We start from the raw sequence: 25229 nt of genomic DNA, 5'->3' as shown, positions 1-25229 counted from the left end.
AGACCACGTTCTCACATTTCGGTCTCTAGACAAGCAGGGGGCTGATGGGGTGACACAGAGAAGAGGGAATTACCATCCACCTAATCCCGTTCCCACCTGGGCGGGGAGCAGGGGAAGGATCCTGTTTAAGAAAGAAGGGCTTCCCAGCCGGTCTCTCAGGTCAGGCCCCTCCTCTCCCTCCCAGATGGTTCATGTGGATTCCCCAGCATTGCAGGGGAGCATAGGTTTCTTGAAAAAGCAATAAGTTCTATGGATAAATGGATTAATTTACTTATACCAAAAAGTATTATATACACCTTCTGCCTCATGGAGAATCCCAATGCCCATGAACAAATCAAAGGCTCTGACAAGTCCTGCAGTAAAAAAAAATCTCTTTAACTCTGCTTAACAAGCATCGCCCAAGCTTAGTTAAACACAGACCCTTGGGACTTCCCTGGTGGTGCAGTGGTTGAGAGTCCGCTTGCCGATGCAGGGGACACAGGTTCGTGCCCAGGTCCAGGAGGATCCCACATGCCACGGAGCAGCTGGGCCCGTGAGCCATGGCCACTGAGCCTGCACGTCCGGAGCCTGTGCTCCTCAACGGGAGAGGCCACAACAGTGAGAGGCCTGCGTACTGCAAAAAAAAAAACAAACAAACACAGACCCTTTGTTTGGTCTTATTTCATTTCTTTTCATTTCAATTAAAATCACCAAATTACCATTCCAGTGAACCCAATTTTGGAAATGCTCATATTCAGGAAAGAGCTCAACATTGCCACTCACTTGTTTTGGGAACTGGACAAGTTACTTAACCTCTCTAGGCCTCAGTTTCCTCATCTATAAAATGTGGCTGATTTATGCTTATGTCAGAGACTTTTTTGAGTATTAAATAAGACGTGCATGAAAAGTGCCTGGTATAAGCAGGTTTTCAGTAAATGTGAACTTCCTTCCCCAAAATCAGACAGAGACCCGGGTATTGTTCTGGGTATTGGGACCCCAACCCCCAACAGCGGCTACAGGCCCCGCCTCCTGCCCTCGATGAGCTCACAGGGTGGGGATGACAGTGGGGCGAGTGGGTTGGCAGGTCCACAGCATTCAGTGCTCAGTGATTAAATGCTGTGGTTTGGGGGAGCACAGGGTGCCCAAGGGAGTTCTTCTGTTAGCCAGAGGAGGGGGTGTCTAAGTGTGACTGGAGAATCCAGAAAGGAGGGAAGGAGGGGAGGTTCTTCCCATGGTGAGAAACCAACTCGTCTTACTTCAGTTCCCCTGCCCCTGGGTGAGCAGAGGCTGCTCTGGCCGTGAGGGCGGAGGGTCACACCTGCCATCTGCCTCTGCCCCCAGGGGAGGTGTTCTTCGCCACACGCCTGGAGCAGTTCACCTTCCAGGAAGCACAGGAGTTCTGTGAAACCCAAAACGCCACACTGGCCACCACGGGCCAGCTCTATGCTGCCTGGAGCCGCGGCCTGGACAAATGCTACGCTGGCTGGCTCTCTGACGGCAGCCTCCGCTACCCCATCGTCACCCCAAGGCCTGCCTGCGGCGGGGACAAGCCAGGTGTGAGAACCGTCTATCTCTACCCCAACCAGACAGGCCTCCTGGACCCGCTGTCCCGGCACCACGCCTTCTGCTTCCGAGGTATGTGCCTTCACCTCTCCTTCGGCACCCCTTCTGTCTGGGGTGGTGACTCCCCTGGCTCATCCCTCCTGATCTCCGTCCATCCATCACAGCAAAGAGGAAAAAGTCAGTTTTTCTGGGCAGGGGCAGCTCTGGAGCTAGCATGACCTTAGGCTTTGACCCCAAGGCAAGCACATCCTTCTAAAATGCTCCCAGAGACACAGAGAGAGACATGAGTAAGAACTTGGGCTCTAGGATCAGGCAGACCTGAATTTTAATCATGGCTCTGCTGCTTGGTAGCTATGTGACCTTGTGCAAGTCACTTAACCTCTCTGTTCCTCTGCTTCATCTATAAAATAGTGATACAATAGTTCCTACCTCAAAGAGTTGCTGGAAGGATTAACAGGGTAGTGCACACAGAATGCTTGGCATGGTGCCTAGGACATAGTAAATGCTCAATAAATGTTACCTTTATTATTATAACTAAATAACACACACACATATATATACATAGACTGTTTTAATTTGTACACCTTTGTCAAATTTTCACCTTCTAAGTATTTCTGTGATGAGTTTAGTCAAATTATTATTCTTCACCAAGCACCAAAAATTCACATTTTAAATTGACCCATGCTGGGTACTCGATGCCATGTTACCAGAGTTCTGAGAGTGACAGCATCAAACAACTCAGTGGGCATGGCCAGGTCATGGCCAAGGCCTTGCTGGGTTCTGATTGGATGAGTTCTCACAGGGTCCATGGGTCTAGATGCACTGCCTAGTGTGTAGATTGTAGTAATGGCTTGTACCATATTTTACATATTATACATCAAAACTCAGTGTATTTGTAACTGCCCATGAATCTGTAATTATTTCAAAATAAAGTTAATTTTTAAAAAACCCTGAGTGCCCCAAAGTTTCCCAGACTTTCAGGTCCCCTTTTAAAACCTAATTCAAAGAAAGTTCAGTCCCACTCTGCCAGCCTAAGAAAGCCAATCCCCTCCCAGAGGATTTGATGAGGCTCTTGCCCCAGTACCCTTCTCCCTGCTCTGGGAATTAGAAGCCAAGCCAGTTAGCCTCCCAGTAAATTCCTCCCATGCATCTCCACCATCAATGCCCAACCCTCCGTAAACTCAGCCTCTTATATAACTGCCAAGAAGTTTGGCTTCCTTCCCAATCAAGCCCACTAAACCAGAACAATTACCCCCAGTCAATGAATCCTGCCTTCAGCCATCAGTGCCAGGATGGCTTCATGCATTTTAAATAGAACTCTCCTGATTTTGATCCAGACACACTTGGAATATAATTTCTGATCCCAAGAAAAGCAGCATCATTGCAGTACTTGAGAGCAGAGAGTCTGGCACCAGATACTTGGATCCAAAGACTAGATCTATCACTTAGAAGCCACTGATACTGGACAAGTCACTTAACTCCGTGACTTAGTTTCCCTATCTGTAAATGAGATAATAGTATCTGTTTCACATGGCCATTGTGGGATAAAATGATTTTATATACATAACACCTTTAAACAATGCCTGGCAGGTATAATAGATTCTGCAGAAGAGGTGCCCCAGACCACCCTGAAATAAAGTGCCGATGGTGTGTGCATATTGATATAGCTGATGCAAACGGCTCTTATTAATTGAGGACAAGAGCCATCTTACTGGACTGGGTGGGGTGGTGGGAGGCCGAGGACCAGTAAGGTTTGTGCACAGGCCTGGCCCACCTCAGGATCCCCTAGCTCCCCTCAGGAAGGGCCAGCCTGGATTGGGTCACTGGTAAGAAGGAACCCTCACCACCCGCATGCCCTTTAGGCATCTCGGCGGCGCCCTCTCCAGGAGAAGAGGAGGCTAGCGCACCCACAGAGCGCCCTGAGGTGGAACACTGGATCACTACTGAAGTGGGGCCCAGTGTGGCTGCTGTCCCTGTTGGGGAGGAGACGACTGCAATCCCAGACTTCATCACTGAGCCAGAAAACCAGACGGAATGGGAGCCCGCCTACACGCCAGCGGGCACTTCCCCACTGCCAGGTCTGTGTGGCTCAGGCTCCGAGCCACGTCCCGATGCGTCACACGCCTGGCAGCCTAGGGTGTGCCCCGGTGGGGGGAGGGCAGGGTGGTCCCCCCCGGGACTTGTGCTCTGTTTCCCCAGCCCTTACACTAGCTAAGTGTGCCACTGTGGGCAACTTCAGCCACCTCAGCGAGCCTCTAGGACCAACCCCCAAGGGAGAGAAAGGGCAGCTTTGTTCATAAAACACACCTCTTTCCCTCTCTCTCTGTCTCTCTGTCTCTCTCTCTCTCTCTCTCTCTCTCTCTGTCTCTGTCTCTCTCTCTGCACTGTCTTCCAGCTACACACCCCAAATGCCCAGCACTGTGTCAGTCAGAGGGCTCCCATTCTGTGCTCCTGCAGTTACACCCCTACTCTCTAACCTCTTAAAAACTCTCTTGCAGGAGGAGCTCCAGTAGAGGGGAAAGGGCCTGGGAGGGGGTGGCTGTGGGCAGTCTGGCTGTGACCTGTCTCCTTGCCCTGCTTCTCCTTCCGTGTCCCTCTTCTGGGCCAGGCGTCCCCAGTCAGAACTTGCTGAGCAACATCTGTTATGCTTAAATCAGATGGGACTTGATGGGATGAAATCGGAAGACCCCAAACCCTATTGGAAAAAGCGTTTTCTAGCCATAAGGTTTGGGAAGTCCTGGCTTACAGGAAGATACAGATTTCCCCCACTGCAGACCTTCTCAGAGACTTGGATATGCTAATATGCACTGTAAGGCAGAGGGGGGCAATGTATTCAGTGTGTGCCAAATGAATCTGATCACGGTGTCTTTTTCTTTTCACGGAGCATTTTCATTTTTTTTTAATTAATTAACTAATTTATTTATTTATTTATTTAGGCTGCGTTGGGTCTTCGTTGCTGCACGTGGCCTTTCTCTAGTTGTGGCGAATGGGGGCTGCTCTTTGTTGCAGTGTGTGGTCTTCTCAGGGCTTCTCATTGTGGTGGCTTCTCTTGTTGCGGAGCATGGGCTCTAGGTGCACGGGCTTCAGTAGTTGTGGCTCGTGGGCTCTAGAGCGCAGGCTCAGTAGCTGTGGTGCACGGGCTTAGTTGCTATGCAGCATGTGGGATCTGCCCGGACCAGGGCTCGAACCCGTGTCTCCTACATTGGCAGGTAGATTCTTAACCACTTAACTCCCTTTAACGGAGCATTTTTAACATGGCCCACTTTGGGTAAGGCTGAATTAGAGCAATGCACAGTAACCTGTGTGCACCTTTTAGAGTCAGCTCTCCCAGGGGTACATGCATTTGAAGAAAGGAATATATCAAAGCTTCCCACTAATTTATCCAGTCATTCAGTGCACAGTTCCCAAGCAATTTGGCCACACCAAGTGCTCCTCTGGGTGCTGGAAATGCAAAACCAGAAGGTAAAGGTGCATCAGTGGAGCAGGTGGGATTCTAAACCTGAGACCTCACCCAGCAGCCATACCTGCTTGAGGCCCTTTCCTTGACCTTCACAAGAATAAGAATGACCAAGTCCTCTTTGGCATGAGTGTGTGGCTTGGCACAGGACTCGGGCAGCCACTAACAGGAGTTATCCATGGGAGGGGACTCCATTGGCCCCATAGAAATGTTTTCCAATATTTCTTCAGTTCCCCACCACCTCGCTGATTTGAGCCTTACCGGGGAACCATCTCTACTGCTATTAACTCTGTATCTTTTTCTTTAAATTGACCTCCTTTTGAAAAGAAATGTAGATGTATTTCAAAGAGAAACGTTATATCATATCTGTAAGTGGCTATTTTCTGATATGTGCGCTATATATATATATTGGGTTGGCCAAAAAGTTCGTTCGGGTTTTTCCATAGCCTCTTACAGAAAAACCCAAACGAACTTTTGGCCAACCCAATACATGTATGTGTGTGTGTGTATATATCCATTTAAAACCATCTTACATGTCACCACTGCTATATCGAACTCCCCACCCCCCTCCAGGATTCTCCTTTAAGTGAGAGTAGGCTGTAAACCTGCCCACTGGGACCAAGTACCCTCTCTGCTCATGTTCTCTGCCTGGGAAATTAGCCCAAAAACACATGCAGGTTATTGTTAAATGCCAAAGGAAGCAAGACAGAAAGAAAATAATGTAACCATGATTATTTAGGATGGTGGGGTTTTCTTTTCTGTTCTTTTTTTTTTTCTATATTTTCCAAGTCCTCTGTAATAGGGCTCTCAGAATTGAAAAAGTTGACGTATTTTTGCAAACATCACCTGGCCCTCTCAGCCTCAGAGGGATTGGCCCTGATGAACAATTCCCACTTTCAAAGAGTATCAGCATGGTAGGGAGAGCTTATTGAAACACATACTGCGGGCTTCCCTGGTGGCGCAGTGGTTGAGAATCTGCCTGCCAATGCAGGGGACACAGGTTCGAGCCCTGGTCTGGGAAGATCCCACATGCCGCGGAGCAAGTAGGCCCGTGAGCCACAACTACTGAGCCTGCGCGTCTGGAGCCTGTGCTCCACAACAAGAGAGGCCGCGATGGTGAGAGGCCCGCGCACCGCGATGAAGAGTGGCCCCCGCTTGCCACAACTAGAGAAAGCCCTCACACAGAAACGAAGACCCAACACAGCCCTAAATAAATAAATAAATAAATAAATTTAAAACACATAGTGCCATGTCCCGCCCCAGAATTCCTAAGTCAGTGGAGCTGGGGTAGGATCTGAGAATTCGCTTTTCTGTCAAGTTCCCAGGTGATGCTTGTGCTGATAGTCTGGAGACCACACTTTAAAAATCATGGTTTTAGATAAATGAGGTAATAATGTGGAAGTACTTGAAAGGTGACCTTGACTGTCTTCAGTGGCAGCCAGTCCCCCACATTCTGTAACTAGTGTGAATGGCACCCCCTAGGGTCTCAAAAAGTATAGCCTGAGGGTGGCGGGGAGTTTCCTGGTCCCCATCCTTCCCAAGAGGCTGTGTGAGGTTCCATTAGCAAATGTCTGGACACATCTCTGAGCTCTTGAGAGAAAAGTTTTACTGTGGAAGGAATGGAGTTCAGCTTCTCTGCGTGAGCTTAAAATGGGGCAGAGTTACTAAATCCACACCTCATCTTTCTTCTTCCTTTCCTCCAGGGGTCCCTCCTACATGGCTTCCCACTAGCACAGCAACAGAGGAGAGCACAGAAGGCCCTTCTGCAACGGAAGTGCCCTCAGCCTCGGTGGAACCATTGCCCTCAGAAAAGCCGTCGCCCTCAGAAGAACCATTCCCCTCAGAGAGACCATTCCCCTCAGAGGAGCTGTTCCCCTCAGAGGAACCATCCACACTTTCAGCCCCAGTGCCCAGCAGGACTGAGCTGCCAGGCTCTGGGGAGGTATCTGGGGTGCCTGAAGTCAGTGGTGACTTCACAGGCAGTGGAGAAATTTCAGGACACCTAGACTCCAGTGGGCAGCCCTCAGGGGAAATTGCAAGTGGACTGCCCTCTGAAGACCTTGACTTCAGTGGGCTCACCTCTACAGTGGGCTCAGGCCTGCCTGTGGAAAGCGGACTGGCTTCAGGAGATGAAGATAGAATTACGTGGACCAGCACTCCTGAAGTTGACAGGTTGCCCTCTGGAGGTGAGGTCCCAGAGGGCTCTGTCTCTGGAGTAGGGGACCTCAGTGGACTGCCTTCTGGAGAAGGTCCAGAAGTCTCTGCCTCTGGAGTAGGAGACCTCAGTGGACTTCCTTCTGGAAGAGAGGATCTAGAGACCTCTGTCTCTGGAGTAGAGGATCTCAGTGGACTGCCTTCTGGAGAAGGTCCAGAAGCCTCTGCCTCTGGAATAGAGGATCTCAGCAGACTTCCTTCTGGAGAAGGTCCAGAAGCCTCTGCCTCTGGAGTAGGGGACATCAGTGGACTTCCTTCTGGAGGAGAGGGTCTAGAGACCTCTGTCTCTGGGGTAGAGGACCTCAGTGGACTTCCTTCTGTAGGTGAGGATCATCTAGAGACCTCTGCTTCTGGAGTAGGGGACCTTAGTGGACTTCCTTCTGGAAGGGAAAGTCTGGAGATCTCTGCTTCTGGAGCTGAGGATCTTAGTGGGTTGACTTCTGGAAAAGAAGACTTGACTGGGTCAGCTTCTGGAGTCTTGGACCTTGGCAGAATACCTTCTGGAACTCTAGGAAGTGGGCAAGCTCCAGAAGCAAGTGGCCTTCCCTCTGGAGTTAGTGGTGAGTATTCTGGGGTGGACCTTGGAAGTGGCCCATCTTCTGGCCTTCCTGACTTCAGTGGACTTCCATCTGGGTTCCCAACTGTCTCCCTAGTGGATACTACATTGGTGGAAGTGGTCACAGCCACCACTGCAGGTGAACTAGAAGGAAGGGGAACCATTGGCATCAGTGGTGCTGGAGAAACATCTGGGCTGCCCTTCAGTGAGCTGGACATTAGTGGAGGAGCAAGCGGGCTCTCTTCAGGAGCTGAACTCAGTGGCCAGGCATCTGGGACTCCTGACATCAGTGGGGAAACATCTGGACTCTTTGGTGTCAGTGGACAGCCATCAGGGTTTCCTGACATTAGTGGGGGAACATCTGGACTTTCTGAGGTCAGTGGGCAGCCATCAGGGTTTTCTGGGGAAACATCTGGTGTGACTGAGCTTAGTGGACTGTCCTCCGGACAACCAGAAATCAGTGGAGAAGCTTCTGGAGTTCTTTCTGGCATTGGTCCACCATTTGGCATAACCGACCTGAGTGGAGAAACGTCTGGGATCCCTGATCTCAGTGGGCAGCCATCGGGGTTACCAGGGTTCAGTGGGACAACATCCGGAATCCCTGACCTGGTTTCCAGTGCTGTGAGTGGCAGTGGTGAATCTTCTGGCATTACATTCGTGGACACCAGTTTGGTTGAAGTGACCCCAACTACATTTAAAGAAGTAGAAGGTTTAGGGTCCGTGGAACTCAGTGGCCTCCCTTCAGGAGAGGCAGATCTCTCAGGCACATCTGGGATAGTGGATGTCAGTGGACTATCTTCTGGAGTAATTGACTCCAGTAGGTTTACACCACAGCCTCCAGAATTCAGTGGCCTGCCAAGCAGAGTAGCTGAGGTCAGTGGAGAGTCCTCTGGAGCTGAGAGTGGGAGCAGCCTGCCCTCCGGAGCATATGACGGCCATGGACTTCCATCTGGTTTCTCCACTGTCTCTCTTGTAGACAGAACTTTGGTGGAATCTGTAACCCAGGCTCCAACAGCCCAAGAAGCAGGAGAAGGGCCTTCGGGCATTTTGGAACTTAGTGGTGCCCCTTCTGGAGCACCAGACATGTCTGGAGACCATTCAGGACTTTTGGACCTAAGTCAGTCTGGACTGGTAGAGCCCAGTGGAGAGCCATCAAGTACTCCATATTTTAGTGGGGACTTTTCTGGCACCACTGATGTAAGCGGAGAATCCTCTGCACCCACGAGCACCAGTGGGGAGGCCTCAGGACTTCCAGAAGTTACTTTAATCATTTCTGAGTTCGTGGAGGGTGTTACTGAACCAACTGTTTCCCAGGAACTGGGCCAAAGACCCCCTGTAACATACACCCCCCAGCTTTTTGAGTCCAGTGGAGAAGCCTCTGCATCTGGGGATGCACCAAGGTTCCCTGGGTCTGGAGTAGAAGCATCATCAGTCCCAGAATCTAGCAGCGAGACGTCTGCCTATCCTGAGGCTGAGGTGGGAGCTGCCCCCGAGGCCAGCGGAGGCACTTCCAGGTCCCCTGATCTGAGTGGAACCACCTCCGCCTTCCATGAAGCTGATCTGGAGGAAGCCTCAGGCCTGGGAGTGACAGGTAGCACCTCAGCCTTTCAGGAAGGCCCCAGGGAGGGCTCGGCTGCCCCGGAAGTGAGTGGAGAGTCAACCACCACCTATGATGTGGGCACAGAGGCATCAGGCTCACCTTTGGCCACTCCCGTGGCTTCTGGAGACAGGACTGAAATCAGCGGAGACCTGTCTGGTCACATCTCGGGATTGGATGTTGTCATCAGCCCCACCATCCTGGAATCCAAGTGGATTCAGCAGACCCAGAGCCCTGCAGAGGCGCATCTAGAAATCGAGTCCTCAAGCCCCGTGCACTCAGGAGAAGAGACCCAAACAGCCAAAACACCCACCTCCCCAGCTGATGCTTCCATCCCAACCTCTCCAGGAGGGACAGATGAATCAGAGGCAACCACGGCAGGTATTGTTGGGATTATTTTCCTTTAAATGGTTTGGGTAGTTCAGACTGTAGCCATGTAGATTCAAGTTCTGAGCACAGATGAGCTGTGCAGCCTCAAGCAAGTTTCTTAACCTCTCTGAGAACTATAGAACAGGAATAGTACCAAGGAAGATTAAGCAAGATATAAATATGTAGAGAACAAGTGTCATACTTTGCACACAGTGCACACTTGTAGATTCGTGATTATTATTGTTACAGTGGAGTTACATGACACAAACATTTAGATGTGAATTCAACTGTCTGTACTTGGCACGGGAAACACTATTTAGATAGTGCTGGAAATTCTGCTCATGCCCCTTTCCCATGGAGTGAGTGTGAGTTGAGAGAACGAATCTGCTGATGACATTTATGCCCCAGTATTTGCTTTGTGCAGGGTGAAAACCTGCACAGTTCAAGGAACTATGTAGTGTCATTTTGGCCGTGTCCTGCCTTTAGACCCTGCCTCCCCACCCTCACCCTGCACAGGTGAATCCTCTGTACTATAGTGATGGCCTCACCTTGACACAAACCTGGCACTGAGCACCAGAGGCTGATGATTTTCCTTTGCTTTTTGCGTTGGGATCCCTTGCCTCCCCCTGTGTACTGAGAGACCTTCCCCAGTCAGAGAGCCCCCAACTGCTCCCAGATGCTGGGACTCAGGAGGGACAGAGTCCTCAGAAGCGTGTTGACCCAGAACCAGCCTTGTGGGCTTCTGGGGCCTCAGGCCCCACCCTCGAGGTCGTAGAGGCTGCGCTGTACCCCAGGCAGCTACATTCTTGATGCTCAGCCTCTCCCCGGGGGTTGCAGACCCCACCACCTGTGCCAAGGAGCCCTGCAGTGCTGGGACCTGCCAGGAGACAGAGGGACACGTCATATGCCTATGCCCCACTGGCCACACTGGCAAGCACTGCGACATAGGTAAGAGCCTCATCGGCCATGGGGGGTGCAGGCAGAGGGGTTGGGAGGAGGCAACCAAGGTCAGTTGGGGCTCAGGCTTCTCACACTGGGAAGGAGAGTACACAGTGATGTGCTGAGTAGCAGGCACAGGGTAAACACGGCACGTCTTTCTAGAGCGTCCGGTCTACATGGCAGTTTAGGAGAAAAAAGTCAAGTAATTAAACTGAGAAGTAGTTCATTTTTTTTGTCAAGCCAATGATTGTTTTATGAGTAGAATGCAAAACGTGCTGGAATTTTGAAGATAAAACTTGAGACTGCAAAGAAATGTTGAGCTAGGGTGTGTGTTGAGGAGACCCCATCGTGCCCCACAGCTCCCGGGAGGGAATCTCCATGGAGGCTGTCTTGCATCATGCAGAGTGGAGCCCTCCAGGAAAGCCCCTATGGTCCCCTCCATGCTTGCCTCTGGGTGGGGTTTGGGTCCCCTTCTGGCCCTGAAGGAGATGACACAGTCAGAGCTTGTCACTCCCAGCTCCAGGATTCATGGCTGCAGGTCAGCTGTGACCCAGCAGTGCCCCACCCCTGGGCACCCACCACGCTGGGGCCCTTGTTTGCCCAAGCAGCTTGTGGGATGAGTGAGGAGCCTGGGGGATCCTCTGATTGGAGGTGGCCCTGAAAACAAGATTAGAATCTACCTGTCGCTCCCTGAACACCTTGAGGACTGTGGCCATGAGGACATCTCAGCTCATGAACACCACCACCCCTGAGAAAAGAAACGCCCCGTCCCCTCCAAGCTCAGATTCTTGGGTTAGCTCTCTGCACTGCTCCCAGGCCCTCAGCCCCGCCCTGTCTGAAGTCAGGCATCAGAGACCCAAGGCCTTCCCTAAAAGGGCGTCATACCTAGGACACATGCAAAATACCTTTACATCATACACAAAGAAGCCTTCTGTGTTTATAGACATTAATATATATATGCAAAATAACACCTCATAATACATTAGATACTCATAATATAAAGATGCTGTATCCTTGGCACTTAGACAGGAAATATATATGTTTATATATAAACAGGCACTAAGATGAATATCTATTCACTCTCTCCCGATTTGGGGTCAGCCTCTGCCCACGTGTGGGGGGCCGTGACTGAGAACACTATGGGCCTCCGTGGCCAGAGAAGGTAGGCTCTCCTAGGAAGGTCCTGGCCTTTCTACCGAGGGGACAGTGTTTCCACTGAGCCATAGTGACCCCAGGGGCTATAGACATCCCCCTGTGTCATCCACCCCCAAGGGGAAGGCAGAGCACTGCCTTTGTCCTGGGAGAGCGCGTCCCTGAGGAAAACTTAGGGAGACCTTGTGCGCTTTCCAGCACACAAAGTCTTCAGTCAGCGGTGGGAGTGGCTCTGTCTGTCCCGTGAGCAGTGCCCCTGGGGGGCATCGTGCCAGGTGTGCAGACACATCCCCCCCTGGGTCTGGGTGTGCAGGTGGAGAGCAGCAGGGGGCCCATCTTGGGTGAAGTGTTGTGGAGCTCAGCTCTGTCGGCCAGCTCATCCTGGGTCAGCGAGGAACAGACTCAGAGCCCGACAGGACTTCCGGGGTGGGGACAGCCGCCAGGACCAGAACTCCCTTGCCCGCTTTTGGTATCTTCTGTCACCTCTCTCCGTTCTTAGCAACTGCTTCCCCAACCTGATGCTTGAAACAAAAATGTGACACTGGTATCAGAAGTCACACAGCAAGGCTCATGTCCTGGCCCCTCTGAAATTAGAAGTAGGTGACAATGGCCCTCATCTGCTATAAGGACAACTTTTCTCTAATGGTGTATATTTCCAAAGGGCTTTCTCTCCCACAATTTCTTCCTAGGCAGCTCTGAGAGCTTGGTAATCATCCCCATTTGAAACTGCAGCACAGAGAGGTTAAGTGATTTGCCTAACTTTACTGAGCAAGTCCAATCAAGAATTGAGGTGTTCGCTGTTTAACACACTCGGTTAAATAAGAAGCCTTCTCTTGAACATAACAACCGGTTGTCGGTCTTAAAGAGCTAGAAGCCAGACTTCAGGGGAACCAGAATGAAGAACAGCTGTAGAATTGGAGTTGGTCCAACTAGACACACAGACAAGCCCTCACTACCTCATTTGTAAATAGGGTCAAAGGTAGTGGTTCTCAGCTTTAAAAAAATTCTGATGCCTGGGTCCCACCCCTGCAGATTCTGATTGGAGTGGTTCTGTGGCCTTGGCACTGGGTCCCATCCCCACAGATCCTGATTGGAATGGTCCTGTGGCCTTAGCACTGGGGTTTTTTAAACTCCCAAGTGACTCCAGTGTGCAGGCAGAGCTGAGAAACACTGCTATGAGAATTAAGATCATCTGACCAGTTCCCCTTCCCCATCTCTCAAGCCACTGATTACAAAAAGCTTTGTCATCTCTAAAGGGCAAGTGGTAAGAGTCATCCACATGCAAAATCTGGGGTCTCATTGTCCATGACTCTACCCCTGGGGTCCCAGGTCGCTCCTGTTCAATTCAAGCTCAAGATCTGGTGCTTCCAAAAGGACTGCAGAAGGTGTCCAGTATCCACAGATCACCCACCTGTCATTTGGCTCTAGAACTGGGAACCACAGGTTGTTAAAAGACCGTATAGATCAGCGTCATCTTGTTTAGTCAGCATTCCACAAACAAGTTCTTGATAAATAATTAATCTCTACTCTTTACATCAAAATAAATATGTTTAATGAATACTTAGATTCTTTAGCAATTAAAAGCACGACTGGGGACTTCCCTGGTGGTCCAGTGGTTAAGACTCTGCGCTTCCCACTGCAGGGCGTGCGGGTTTGGTCCCTGGTCAGGGAACTAAGATTCTGCATGCCTAGCAACGTGGCCAAAAAAAAAAAGCAGGACTATCCTATTCGGATCCACTTAAAAAGCAGAAGCATCCTCCCCACCTCCATTGCTAATACAGTATTTCCTGTGGGGATTAGATTTCTGATTCTGAGGCTTCAATCCTGGCTACTCCTTAGAATCACCTGGGCCCCGCCCTGAGCTATTCTGATTCACTTGGTCTGGGGTGGGGGGGACTCTGGTGCTGGTGATAATTCTTTTTAATCTAAAGATTAACTACCACCGTGATTCTAATGGGCAGCTAAATTTGAGAAATCAGGTCTCACGTCCAATTTCCCAGGAATCACTGGCATTGCCTGGATTTCTCTAAACTCCTTGGTTAGAAGGGCATGAACTTAAAATTTAATCAGCCTCTTTTCTGTTTAACTGACATCTTTTACTTTGTGGACTTGGGGTTCTGATCTATGACCTGACCCTGTCTCTCCCCCTAGTGGGGTGATGTTTGAATTCTAGTGACACCTTATCCCTGGGAGGTGGGGGGAAGTGCTTTCCAAGCAAGTGAAAATACAGGGTTACGAGTGAAAATACAAATTACACCTTCTTTTTTTTTTTTTTTGCGGTATGTGGGCCTCTCACTGTTGTGGCCTCTCCCGTTGCGGAGCACAGGCTCCGGACACGCAGGCTCAATGGCCATGGCTCATGGGCCAAGCCGCTCCGCGGCATGTGGGATCCTCCCAGACCGGGGCACGAACCCGTGTCCCCTGCATCGGCAGGCGGACTCTCAACCACTGTGCCACCAGGGAAGCCCCCAAATTACACCTTCTTGACTTGACTTAACCAAGAAGTCCATGGACAGATTTTAGCAGGCAACTAATTGAATTTAGCAGGATATTAAAGTTACATTCAAGATCAAACTTTAAAAATATGAACAACTTGATAGTATAAATAACCATAACATACTTTTAATCTAATCATGTTTGTTTTTAAAGCAAATTGGAACTGATAAATATGCTCTTGTAATCCTTCTGTTGATTGTGATATACCAGAAAGTGGCTGTACGTATTCAATTCTGTTCATCCTGATTGATCCTAGGTCTTTGCAGGGTGCAGAGCATCTGTTGAGCTAAGAAATTGTCTCTGTGCTTCTTGAGGAGATTTTCCGCCTATCCTTGTCCAGGAAAGTCATGTCCAGGGTCACTACATACAGCTGCACAGGTTGTACACTGAACAACTTGAGGGGTACCATTCATACCATGCTATTTACGAGTGGCAACCCTTTTGGTTGGGTATCACTTAAGTAAAAGTGCCTGCTGTCACTTCATTTAACCTTTTCTATGAACAAAATAAGCTCTAACTTGGAAATCCTGGGCTCTGACCGAGGCAACAGCTGGACAAGACCCCTTCAGGGTGGAGACCTGTGGTCTCCAACTCAGAACCCTCACCTTTACCAGGGTTCTCAGTTATTTTCTCCCTTAAGTTAGAGATATCACTAGAGGGCCTTGTTCAGGAACAAACCATCCCTTTTGGTTGGACTAGAGAGAAGAGGACGCAAAGTCCCTGCTTAGTGATGACCGGTGAGCCCTTGGCTGGGGCAGCAGAAATGGTAATGAGATGCTGAGATCCAGGACTCCAGTGTCTTTCTCTGTCTCCATGTGGAACAGAGGCCCAGCTTTCATCCTCATGGTCTAATTCTCTCCTCCATCTTCTCCAATCTGTCTCCCCCACTTACCAGCATGGGCAGGTCACTTCATTTGTTTTCTTATCTGTGAAATGGCCCAGCGACGTGCATGCCATAGGGCCGCTGGGAGGATAAGTGTGTGTGAGACATAGCGTCTGGCTCAGAGAAGATTTTTGGGAGATATTGGCTCCCTCTCTTTCCTCTCTTCTTTCATACAGTCTGCCCATTGCCCAAAGCCCTTCCCATCCTCCATCTGCTGTCACCTTGTCTGGGGTACCCAAAGTACAGCAGGGCCCAGCCCAACTCTTCTCATGGTTCCAGAAGGCAAGCAATGTTCCAATTGCCTTCACAGTAAGAGGTGGGCAAATCAGGGCCAGAGTGGCTCTTCCAGCCAGTGGAAGGGGAGAGGACACACCACAAGCCTGACAAGGCCCCACACAGGATGCTCAGCCCTCTCCCTACTGCTGAAGGCCTCTCTAAGCTGCCCCAGTGCCACTCACAGGCTCTCTGGTCTTCAGGATTATGGCCCTTCCTTTCCTCCTCATCTGTGAATTCAGGGCCCTGCATAAAACAGCTTCTGAGCCCGGGAACCTGGTTCCTTGAGTTTCAGTCCCTGCAGCCTTCTCAGATCCTGTGCCCTGGCCAAACACCAAAGGAAAACAGTCCTAGACCTCAGGCTGCCTTGCAGGGGCCAGTGATGTGAAATAAGCTTCTGGGACCACTGGAAGCTACCTGGCCTGACCTCCCTCGGGGCCTCCGCCCTCCCACCCTCTCCCGCATGGGTTGGCCAGAGGCCCCAGGGTTGATGTCTGGCTCTTCTCCCCACGGGCCACTCCTGTCCCCTGCTCTGTACAACTGCTTTAGCGCCTCCATTTGCTTAATACCCCCTTGGCCAGTGCTTCCCATCTTCCATAATGACGCTAATGGACGAAAGACAACAGTAGCTTTTCTGAAGCAGGAGAACCTCCCCCAGCTTCCGCCCACCGGCCTGACCTATTGCTGCTACTGCTGCTGCTGGGAATCCTGGTGCATGCTGGGAATCCAAGTGCATGCTGGGATTTCAGTCTGTTCCTCCATGCATTTTGGTTTTGCTTGGAACAGTTTCAAACTTGGAACTGTTGGTTTCTAGCCCATGGTGTACACTCCTTGACTAAAGTCAAGAACTTCGTGGGAAGAGAGACATACCTGAGGACTTGAGATTTTCAGGCCTTCCATTGCACAAACCCAGCTCTGGTCTAGATAACATCAGCTATGCACTAGTGAGAAGGATCCAGAAGAAGGTGCTTTTATCTTCTTATCAGAGGATTGACTTTAAGATCTAGTCTGTTCTTAGGAGAGGTAAGAACTAAGTCCTGGAACATATTTAGGGAGCTGCTTACGTGGAAACCACCCACAGACACGCCAGGTCCTGAAGGTTGTATGAACATAGCTGTACATATCATGCTGCTCCCATAAGCCAGTGGAACCCTTTCATTCCAGAATTTTATTAATCCCCTGGGAAGAGGAGCTTCACAATACCTTTTATCATGTTCCCAGAGGAAGTATCCCAGCTGGTGTTTTTGGAGAATGAATACAAAGAGAGTTGAAGGATCCTCTAGGTCTCTGGCTTCTCTGAAAGTGCAGAAGGACCAGATTAGGAGTTTCAGTTCTCACCTTGGCTAATGGATGAAAATTTGAGGCAAAGGCCAATGACTTACCAATGTAAGTCCCACAAAGAAGTTGGATCACAAAGAACATCCTGGACCAGAAGAACAGAAGGAAAGAAGAGTCTTCTGGGGAACAGAGGCTGATAGGGACCTGCCAGTATCCCAGGCTGGTGCTGGTGGGTGGCCACTTACTAAGTGCCTTGCTGGCTTCAAACCCTGGTCTCCCACTGGCCAGGATGCAGCCCTTCGAGAAATCATGACTCATTGGAGATGTCCATGTTCTGAGGCCTTAAACTGGAAGGAGATTACATGGGGAAATATTAGGCTGGGTCTCTGTCCCTCCCCCCAAGATAACAATGTTGGCTTATCTTTATAAGATACTCTAGAATCTTATTTACTGAAGACAAAGAAGGTGTCTGCAACCAAAAAAAAAAAAAAAATCTACCAAGTCTCATGTGGATATCCCACACTGCCATTTTCTCATGATCCTATACTCTGTGAACCACTTCTAGCTTGTTTGTTCTAGTACTGCACGGCCTTGTCCTCTTTCCTTGGTTATAAATACAAAAGAAGCTAGGAAGAGAAAGAGCTCTAACCAACCTTCAAGAACTGGAATTCCAGTGTCCTTGCTCACCGCCATGTTTGAGAGCCAATTCAGACCTCAAGGCTTCTTGAAATATTCACAAGAGAAGACGTCCTGGAGGAACTCCAAGCTCACTCTCACAGTATGCATTTGCCCTCAGAAGCAGCAGATCCCTTCACCCACTGGGAAACCTGGCTCCAATGCTCCAAGCTTGCCCATCCAGAACCACACACATCCAAGAAAACCCTTGTTGGATCTTTGGCTCAGCACTCCAAGATGGCGGCAGCAGCAGCAGCAGCAACAGTTCTTAGGAAATCCAGGGCTCTGGAGAGCAGCAGGGCTGGCCACCCATAAAGAAGCTGCAATGCAATTGTGAAGCTGGAGTTGCCGGCAGGAGTCCTAATGGTGGCCCTTGGTTTCTTGCAGACATTGACGAGTGCCTCTCAAGCCCTTGTCTGAATGGAGCCACCTGCGTGGACGCCATCGACTCTTTCACATGCTTATGCCTTCCCAGCTACCAAGGGGACCTGTGTGAGATCGGTACGACCGTCTCGGCTTCAGCTAATGTTACTAACTGCTGCACCCCCTCTTCCTCCCTCATCCTTCCCTGCTAACCACAGGTTCTAGGCCCTGTGGGGCCCCCAAGATCCATCCAGACAACCACTTCAGGGGCCACAAGTGAGAAGTCGGCCCCACTCATTCTCACTCCTTCTCTTGCTGTTCCCTGCGGAAACCCTCCTCTGGGGCACTGGCTGATCTGACTGCAGAAGAGACACGCAGGCCGGGCCAGCCTGCACTTTGGAAGGTGGGGCTCTGGGGGACCTTTCAAACACTAACCTGCTCCAGGGCTTCCAGATGCCACCAGCAAAGTTGGTGCATGCATCAGACTAAGAAGACAGAGCCAATTCCATGCATTTGTCTTGAAGGACACTATGGGTGGGAGTCATTGGTTCTTGCTCCGGATGAGAGCCCCGGATCTTCCCAGCATGGCCATGGGCATGTGTCTGCCAGCCGTATTGCCCACGGGACCTCTGTGGCCCCTCCATGGCCTTGGGAGCCACCGTGCCACACTGGTCAAGCTGCCTTCCTCTTCTTCTCTGGCAAGAGCTATGGTCTGTCTGTCTGAGAGCTCCCGTGTCACCAGCATGCTCAAGTCATGCATGCACAAGGACAGCTGCATGTCACCTTGTCCTCATTGCCACTGTGACAGCTGCCACGTCAGTGCCACTCTGGTCCACGCTTCCTTGCTCCCTCCCTTGTGCAAGGCAAAAGGCTGGCCAGAGAGAACAGAGCCTCGCTGCAAGGGCTCTGAGCTTCCTCTCTTGGGCCTTGCCAACCCCTCAGTTTCTGCACCTGGGCCAGGCCCTGCCAAGGGGAGCTGTGGGCCAGGAACTTCCTGAGGCCAGACTGAGCCCACAGCCCTCTCACCTTCAGTGTTTCCTAGTCTCCCCATCTCAGGGCCACCCCAACTCAGAAAGGGGGAGATGGAGCTTACAGTTGCGAGTAGCAATGGTCCGTGCAGAACTGGAAGTGTTTAGGGGCTCAAAACCATTTTCAATGAACTCTCAATTTAGACATCCCAGAAACTTCCAGACAGCAACTGAAACTCCTAATCAGAGTGGGAAGGTAGTTTTGGATTGCATGTTCCTTGGAGGCACTGCCAAGGTTACAGACTGATGGAGGAACTTCTGGAAGAAAAGACTTGGCCTGGACCCTCCTTCCCTGCAGCCTCCCATTCTCCACCTTCACCCCAAGACTCCAAGAAATTGGTGCATGGGGTGTTGTCTGGGGTGGGGGTGGAGAGTTACAAGGATTTCCTCCCCAGGGTGCCAGAATATTTGCCACAGGGAGAAGGGCATGGAACGTCCACGCAGACAACAGCTCTTGGGTGTCAGACTGGGAGAGGAAGTGCCCTGCTGGAGTGGAGGCCAGGCCCGCAGAGGGCTCTGCACTCTGATGGAGCAGAGCGAGGGTGCCAGAGCTCCCGAACCAGGCCCTGGGCCTGGGCCTGGGCGCCCAACTGAGCAGGGCTGCATCTCTTCTCCTGCTCCAATCCTGAGTGCTCACCACCCCAAGGGTGCTTCAAGCCTTGGCTCTGGTCCTGCTCCTCTTGCAGCCTTCCTGGAATTGTGTTGCTGTTTCCCCAGAGCCTCCATCCTGCATGGCCCTGGCCCCTCCCAGCACAGCTGCTGCCTCCAGCTTTGCCCACCCAACTCAGTCCTTAGGCACTCAGGTGGCCCAAAAATGGACCCCACAATCAGCCCTGGGATGATATGTCTCTGGCCTCCTCAGGTGCTCAGCTACCTCTGAAGTCTCTCTGCCTTTCTTTCCAAACCCTTGGGGAAGGCATTGGCAGCAGGGAACTGGCAGCATCCTCCTCAGCCTTCCTGCTGCTCTGCCTCTTTCTTCAAAGGCTGCTGGCCTCAAACTCTTCTCTCTCTCTGCTCTTCCCAAGCGTCTGTCTTCCAACCCTGCCAAGCATCCACCCCTTCAGCTTAAGCATCCTTCCCTTCAGGTACTGGTCCTTTCTTCCTGGAACAGCCAGACCAGGGAGGCTGCCATACAGCCTGAGGGGTTCATGGCCCTACACTCAGCCCCAGGGCCCTAGGGACAGCCCTTCACCTGTGAGGCACCAGGGAAAGAAAGAAAAGAGGGTCTTGGAATTCCCTCTGTCCCGTACTGTGCTGGCAGATGTTTAACAACTGACTCTCAGAGAGGAATGAGGATCCCTGATTTGTAGCATCTGCCAATTTCTGGGGTATAACACTCTCACGAGGGCCAGTTAAAGCTACCAATGTAATGTCACTAGAAGCCGAGTTGGGGGACTTCCCTGGCGGTCCAGTGGTTAAGACTCCATGCTTCCACTGCAGGGAGTGCGGGTTCAATCCCTGGTCAGGGAACTAAGATCCCACATGCCGCACGGAGCGGCCAAAAATAGTTAAATAAATTAATTAATAAAATAAAATAAAAAAATAAAGACCGAGTTGGGAAGACACACTCCTAATGGCTTTCCCAAGCCTGAAGGAGCCAGTTCCAGCACCACCTGCCTCTGTCTGTCCCTCCAGGCTCTGCTCCAAGAGCTCCACATCAGTGCCTTCTGCTGGACTCAGAATCCATTACCAATGTAGGCTTGGGAGGAGAGAAGCCCTTCCCCTCTTCCCATCTGCCACCAAGAAATAGAATGAAAAGCCAGGGTCCCTGGGTCGTGGACCCTGAGACAGTATCATGTGCTCGGCTAGAGCCAGCTCTGATAGGATAGACTTAGAGCTCTGTGTCTTCATTGGACCCAAAGCAGACATTTCTGCTCCTCTGTCCCCACCCAAGTTTCCATTTCGTGACCCCAGCACTGCCTGCTGCTGCCCCCTTCACACACTTCCCTGCAGCTCCCTCTCGCCCTGGAGCCCCTCAGAGCCTCTGAGACATGTTTTTCCTTAAGCCTCAACACCTCCTACCTTCCCACCTCTTTTTACCTGGCTGCTGAGCTCTGCCAGCCCTGCAGAGCAGACTTCAACAGGAGAAAAGCTTTGGGGGTGGGAGGCAATATCAGGAAAAGAAAGGGTCCCTGGCATTTCCCAGAGGCTCCTGGGGGAGGAGGGGGCAGGGCCAGGCCTCTTGGCTTCCAACTGGAGCCCCGATCCAGTCGGGCCTCTCCCTTCCTTTGGGGAGTGACCCGGAAGGCAGGGTGAACGCAGGAATCCCTGCCCTGAGACTGGCAGCAGACGCCATCTCCAGTCGGCCTCCAGGCCCTCTCCTCAAGCCCCTGACCTGTGTTGCAGACCAGAAGCTGTGTGAGAAGGGCTGGACCAAGTTCCAGGGCCACTGTTACCGCCACTTCCCCGACCGGGCGACCTGGGTGGACGCCGAGGGCCAGTGCCGGAAGCAGCAGTCACACCTGAGCAGCATCGTCACCCCTGAGGAGCAGGAGTTTGTCAACAGTGAGTGCGGCCGGGCCTCAGGGGCCCAAGCGGAGAATGGTCACGTGGGTGAAGGATCTCCCTTGACAGCGGTCAGCGGACTTGGGCCCAGTGAGGCGGCAGGGGTCGGGGGCAGGGAGGGAGGGAAGGGCATTTCCGCCGCCTGAGGGGCCATGGCTCTGGCTGCACCCAGGACAGCCCACTGTCTGTCAGTCAGCCCTGGATTAACCCCGAGTCTGTCACCAGTCCATGTCAGCTCAGGGAGATGGTCCAAATGCACTCCAAACATGCAGGTGCTAAGACCCTTTTCAGGACCCTGGAGGCAGGTGTCACGCTCCTAGGAGCCCACCCAGCTCCTGCCACCCCTCCATCCCCTCTGTCTCTACGAGCTCAAGTTTCTCAGACACCTTCAGGGCACCCCATACCCATGTCCTCTCTCCAGACAATGCTCAGGACTATCAGTGGATCGGCCTGAATGACAAGACCATCGAAGGAGACTTCCGCTGGTCAGATGGACACTCCTTGGTGAGTTCTGCTGGGGGCACCCGGGATAGTTGGCGGCCCAGAGGAGATGAATAAAGACCCCCAGAGAGAGACACATTCAAATCACATGCAAACATTCGCTGAGCAGCTGCTGGACTGGGAGCCCTGAGATCAGAGATTGTGTCTCGTTCTTGTTCCTTTAGAGACCAGCCCAGGGCTGGACAACTGAATAATGACATGAAAGGAAGGGTGAGGGATGAGGAAGGCAATGAATGAATGAAGGCAGACCACCGAGAGGGAACATGGAAGCTTTAGAGTGGTTCCTTGCCCACAGAGGACTCGAGTCCACTCAAGGAGACAGACAGACAGATAGAAAGCAACATAGATGCCAGCTGAACAGTACACATAGTAAATGATGGAGGTCAGCAAAGGACCTCAGGGAAGGCTCCCTGGAAGAGGCGAATATGAACAGGGTCATGGGGGAGGGGCGCAGTTACATTAGAGGAAAGGGGACTTGTTTGTCCCTGAGCCAGGCTAGAGCAAGAAGACTGGGAAGGAAGGGTCTGGACTTGGGAGCCATATCTCTACCTCCCAGTCCTGCCCAAGCAGGCAGCCTGGGTGACCAGCCCCGTTGGCCCATATGGAAGAGGAGAGTGTCGTCAGCTCATTAACAGGGACTGTGAGTCCTGGGGGCTCTGAGTTCCTGACAAGGACCACAGCCAGGCGGTGTGAGCAGTTCTTTGGAGGGCCCGTGGGTTCCATGGCACCTGGGACAACCCTGACCAGACTCCCAGCAGTCTTTGCGCCACCGCCAGGAAGGGGCTTGATGGGGAGGGAGAGCAGGGGTCCGGCCAAGCTGTACTGCTGCTGCCCCCTCCTCACCCCTTCCCCACTCCCACCCACAGCAATTTGAGAACTGGCGCCCCAACCAGCCTGACAACTTCTTTGCCACTGGGGAGGACTGCGTGGTGATGATCTGGCATGAGAAGGGCGAGTGGAATGACGTTCCCTGCAATTACCAGCTGCCCTTCACGTGTAAAAAGGGCACAGGTAAGCAGCAGCCTGGGAGGGATAAGCAGCGTGGAGAGAATCAAGACTCCAGGCTCCTGCTGTGTGACCCGGGGCAAGTCACCCGGACTCCTGGCTGTTGAGGTCACCTCACCTGCCCAACTAGCAGATTGGAGCTGACCTGGGGGGCCACTCCCAATGCCAGCATCCCAGAGCTGATGGCAAGGGCCAGCCCACTAGGGACAGGGAGAGGGTGAAGGTCACAGGAGGACAGACCCCCTCCACACATACGGTGCCTTGGATATTAGCACAGACAGTCACCCACAATCACACATAGGTTGGGAGCCTCCCTCTCTGGGGTTCCCAAGCCCGTCCGTCGCAGAGTCGGAGTTGTCAGCCTTGATCATCAGCTTTAAGTCTGTGGACACCTAGGTGCGGGTAGGAAACTCCCCACCTGTTCCCGCTCCTGGCCTCGTTCCCCTCCCTTGCTCCCTAGGCCTCCTTTAGTTCCCACTTTCCCCTGCATCACTGTTTTCATAGAGAAGTCACAGACAGTCTGCCCGGCTCTCGCCCTCTTTCCCCGCCTTTCTCCCTTTTATTCCCTTACTGCTGCTCTAAATCATCCAGGAACCCAAATGTTAGAACCACTGTTTTCCAGATTCTTAGTGCGGCATGAAAGCACCCCTTCCCCAGCAGTCAGGGCGCACTGCTGGGTGTTCAGGCTCCGTGCCCCTTCCTTGGGCTCTGAGCCCATCTCCTCACGGCCAGAGGGGGCCATACTGGCTCATGACCAGCATGGGGCATCACGGGATACCCTCTGAGAGCCCTTTCTGAAGGGTGTTTGCCCCTCAGTGGCCTGCGGAGAGCCCCCCATGGTGGAGCACGCCAGGATCTTCGGACAGAAGAAGGACCGGTACGAGATCAATTCCCTGGTGCGGTACCAGTGCACCGAGGGCTTTGTCCAGCGCCATGTGCCCACCATCCGGTGCCAGCCCAGCGGGCACTGGGAGGACCCTCGGATCACCTGCACAGACCGTGAGCATCGCCCCACACGGCGTTAGATACCGCCAACACGTCCTCCTCCCCACCCCCCGCTGTCTGCACCATCCGTGGGCTCAATCACAGATGTCCGCTGCCCCCAGGGAGGGCTCACTTGCACTGAGAAGGTGAAGACGAAAGCGGGTGGCCCACTTTCCTTTTCAACACCAGCCCCGAAGCCCCTTAGCCCAAGGTGGTTCCAAGAAAAATCAAAACCAAGGAGTGGGTAAAGCCTCAGGCTGCCTTCGTGAGCCCATGGTTTCTGCAGGGAGGGGAGCCAGCGGAGAAGGGGCAGGACGGGGAGAGGCTGGGCTGGCCCACTTTCTTCCCAGGGTTCACCCAGATGTTTCCATCTCCCTTTCACCCCAGCCTCCACCTACAAGCGCAGACTACAGAAGCGGAGCTCACGGCCCCTGCGGAGGAGCCGCCCCAGCACGGCCCACTGAGAGGAGCTTCCAGGACGTGCCCAGGATGCTGAGCCCAGGAGCCTTGCCAGGCTGACATCCCACAGGGATGGTGTCCTCTCCTTGTCGCTTTCTGTCATATAAGGAATTCCATTAAAGAAGGAAAAAAAATAAATCCCACATTGTGTATGCACCCACCCACCCTCCCAAATCGCCAAAACTGCATCTAATTTTCCTCCCAAATGCCAAAGCAAAGCAAACGTATTGTAACCCGTGGACTGAGTTTAGAGACGTTTCTTCAATCTCCCGTTGTGCCTTTCCAGGGACCAGCGCAGGGACAGGGGAGAAGGGGAGGGGTTAAGTTAAATAAAGAAGGTAATTTTTTGTTTCCTGACTTTATCCAAGAGCAGTGCAATCGTTGGTTCTTTCACCTCCAGGGAGAGCTAGGGAGGAGGGAGGAAAGGGCAGAGGCCTGAGGGCATGAAGAGTTCGGAACCGCAGCTGAATGTATGGATGAGACGGAGTCGGAGGGCTGCGCCATCTGTGCGGGGGAGAAGCCTGGGGGGGTGGCTTCCGGCCGCAGGTGAGCGTGCAGGAGAGAGCCATCGAGGGACCTTCTGAAGCGTGGGGGTCGGGTTCCCTCCGAGGGTCCCTTCTCCAGAGTCCTCTCACCCGGGTCTGCCACCCTAGCTGGTGTCGATCTCGATCTCGGCAGGGCTGGGCGGGGGGCATTTCCTTCCCGGTGGGAGTGCCGCCCAACCCTCCCCCCTCCCTCCCCCACCCCCGGGACCGTGCAGGCACCAGGGTTCCGTGCACCTATTTATATTTTTGAAAACTAAAGATTATGATAATTATAATGATAATAAAGACATTGGAAGAGATCTATTTCTTTTCCCTTCTTTTCTTAATTTAAAGAGAAGGCGACCATGGTCCAGGGTCAACTGAAGGGGCTCTTAGGTATGGGGGCAGTGGGGACACCTTTGGATCAAA

At 52.2% G+C, this 25229-nt stretch overlaps 1 protein-coding gene across 1 annotated transcript in view; it reads left to right on the top strand.

The window, feature by feature from the left end:
- Positions 1 to 24281, top strand: part of ACAN (aggrecan) — a gene marked incomplete at both ends in the record, with an annotated part of 35135 nt that extends 10854 nt beyond the window's left edge. The window contains 8 exons of the mRNA XM_079701001.1: positions 1321 to 1614; positions 3405 to 3620; positions 6703 to 9747; positions 21169 to 21327; positions 21749 to 21831; positions 22695 to 22839; positions 23650 to 23832; positions 24205 to 24281. Coding sequence (XP_079557127.1) covers positions 1321 to 1614; positions 3405 to 3620; positions 6703 to 9747; positions 21169 to 21327; positions 21749 to 21831; positions 22695 to 22839; positions 23650 to 23832; positions 24205 to 24281 — 4202 coding nt within the window. The remainder of the gene's footprint in view (positions 1 to 1320; positions 1615 to 3404; positions 3621 to 6702; positions 9748 to 21168; positions 21328 to 21748; positions 21832 to 22694; positions 22840 to 23649; positions 23833 to 24204) is intronic.
- Between the last annotated feature and the right edge of the window lie 948 nt (positions 24282 to 25229).

This window comes from Hyperoodon ampullatus, assembly GCF_949752795.1.
Source record: "Hyperoodon ampullatus genome assembly, chromosome: 3".
Lineage (NCBI taxonomy): Eukaryota > Metazoa > Chordata > Mammalia > Artiodactyla > Ziphiidae > Hyperoodon > Hyperoodon ampullatus.
The sequence above is the reverse complement of the archived record's forward strand: the minus strand, read 5'-3'. Positions and strand labels throughout refer to the sequence as shown.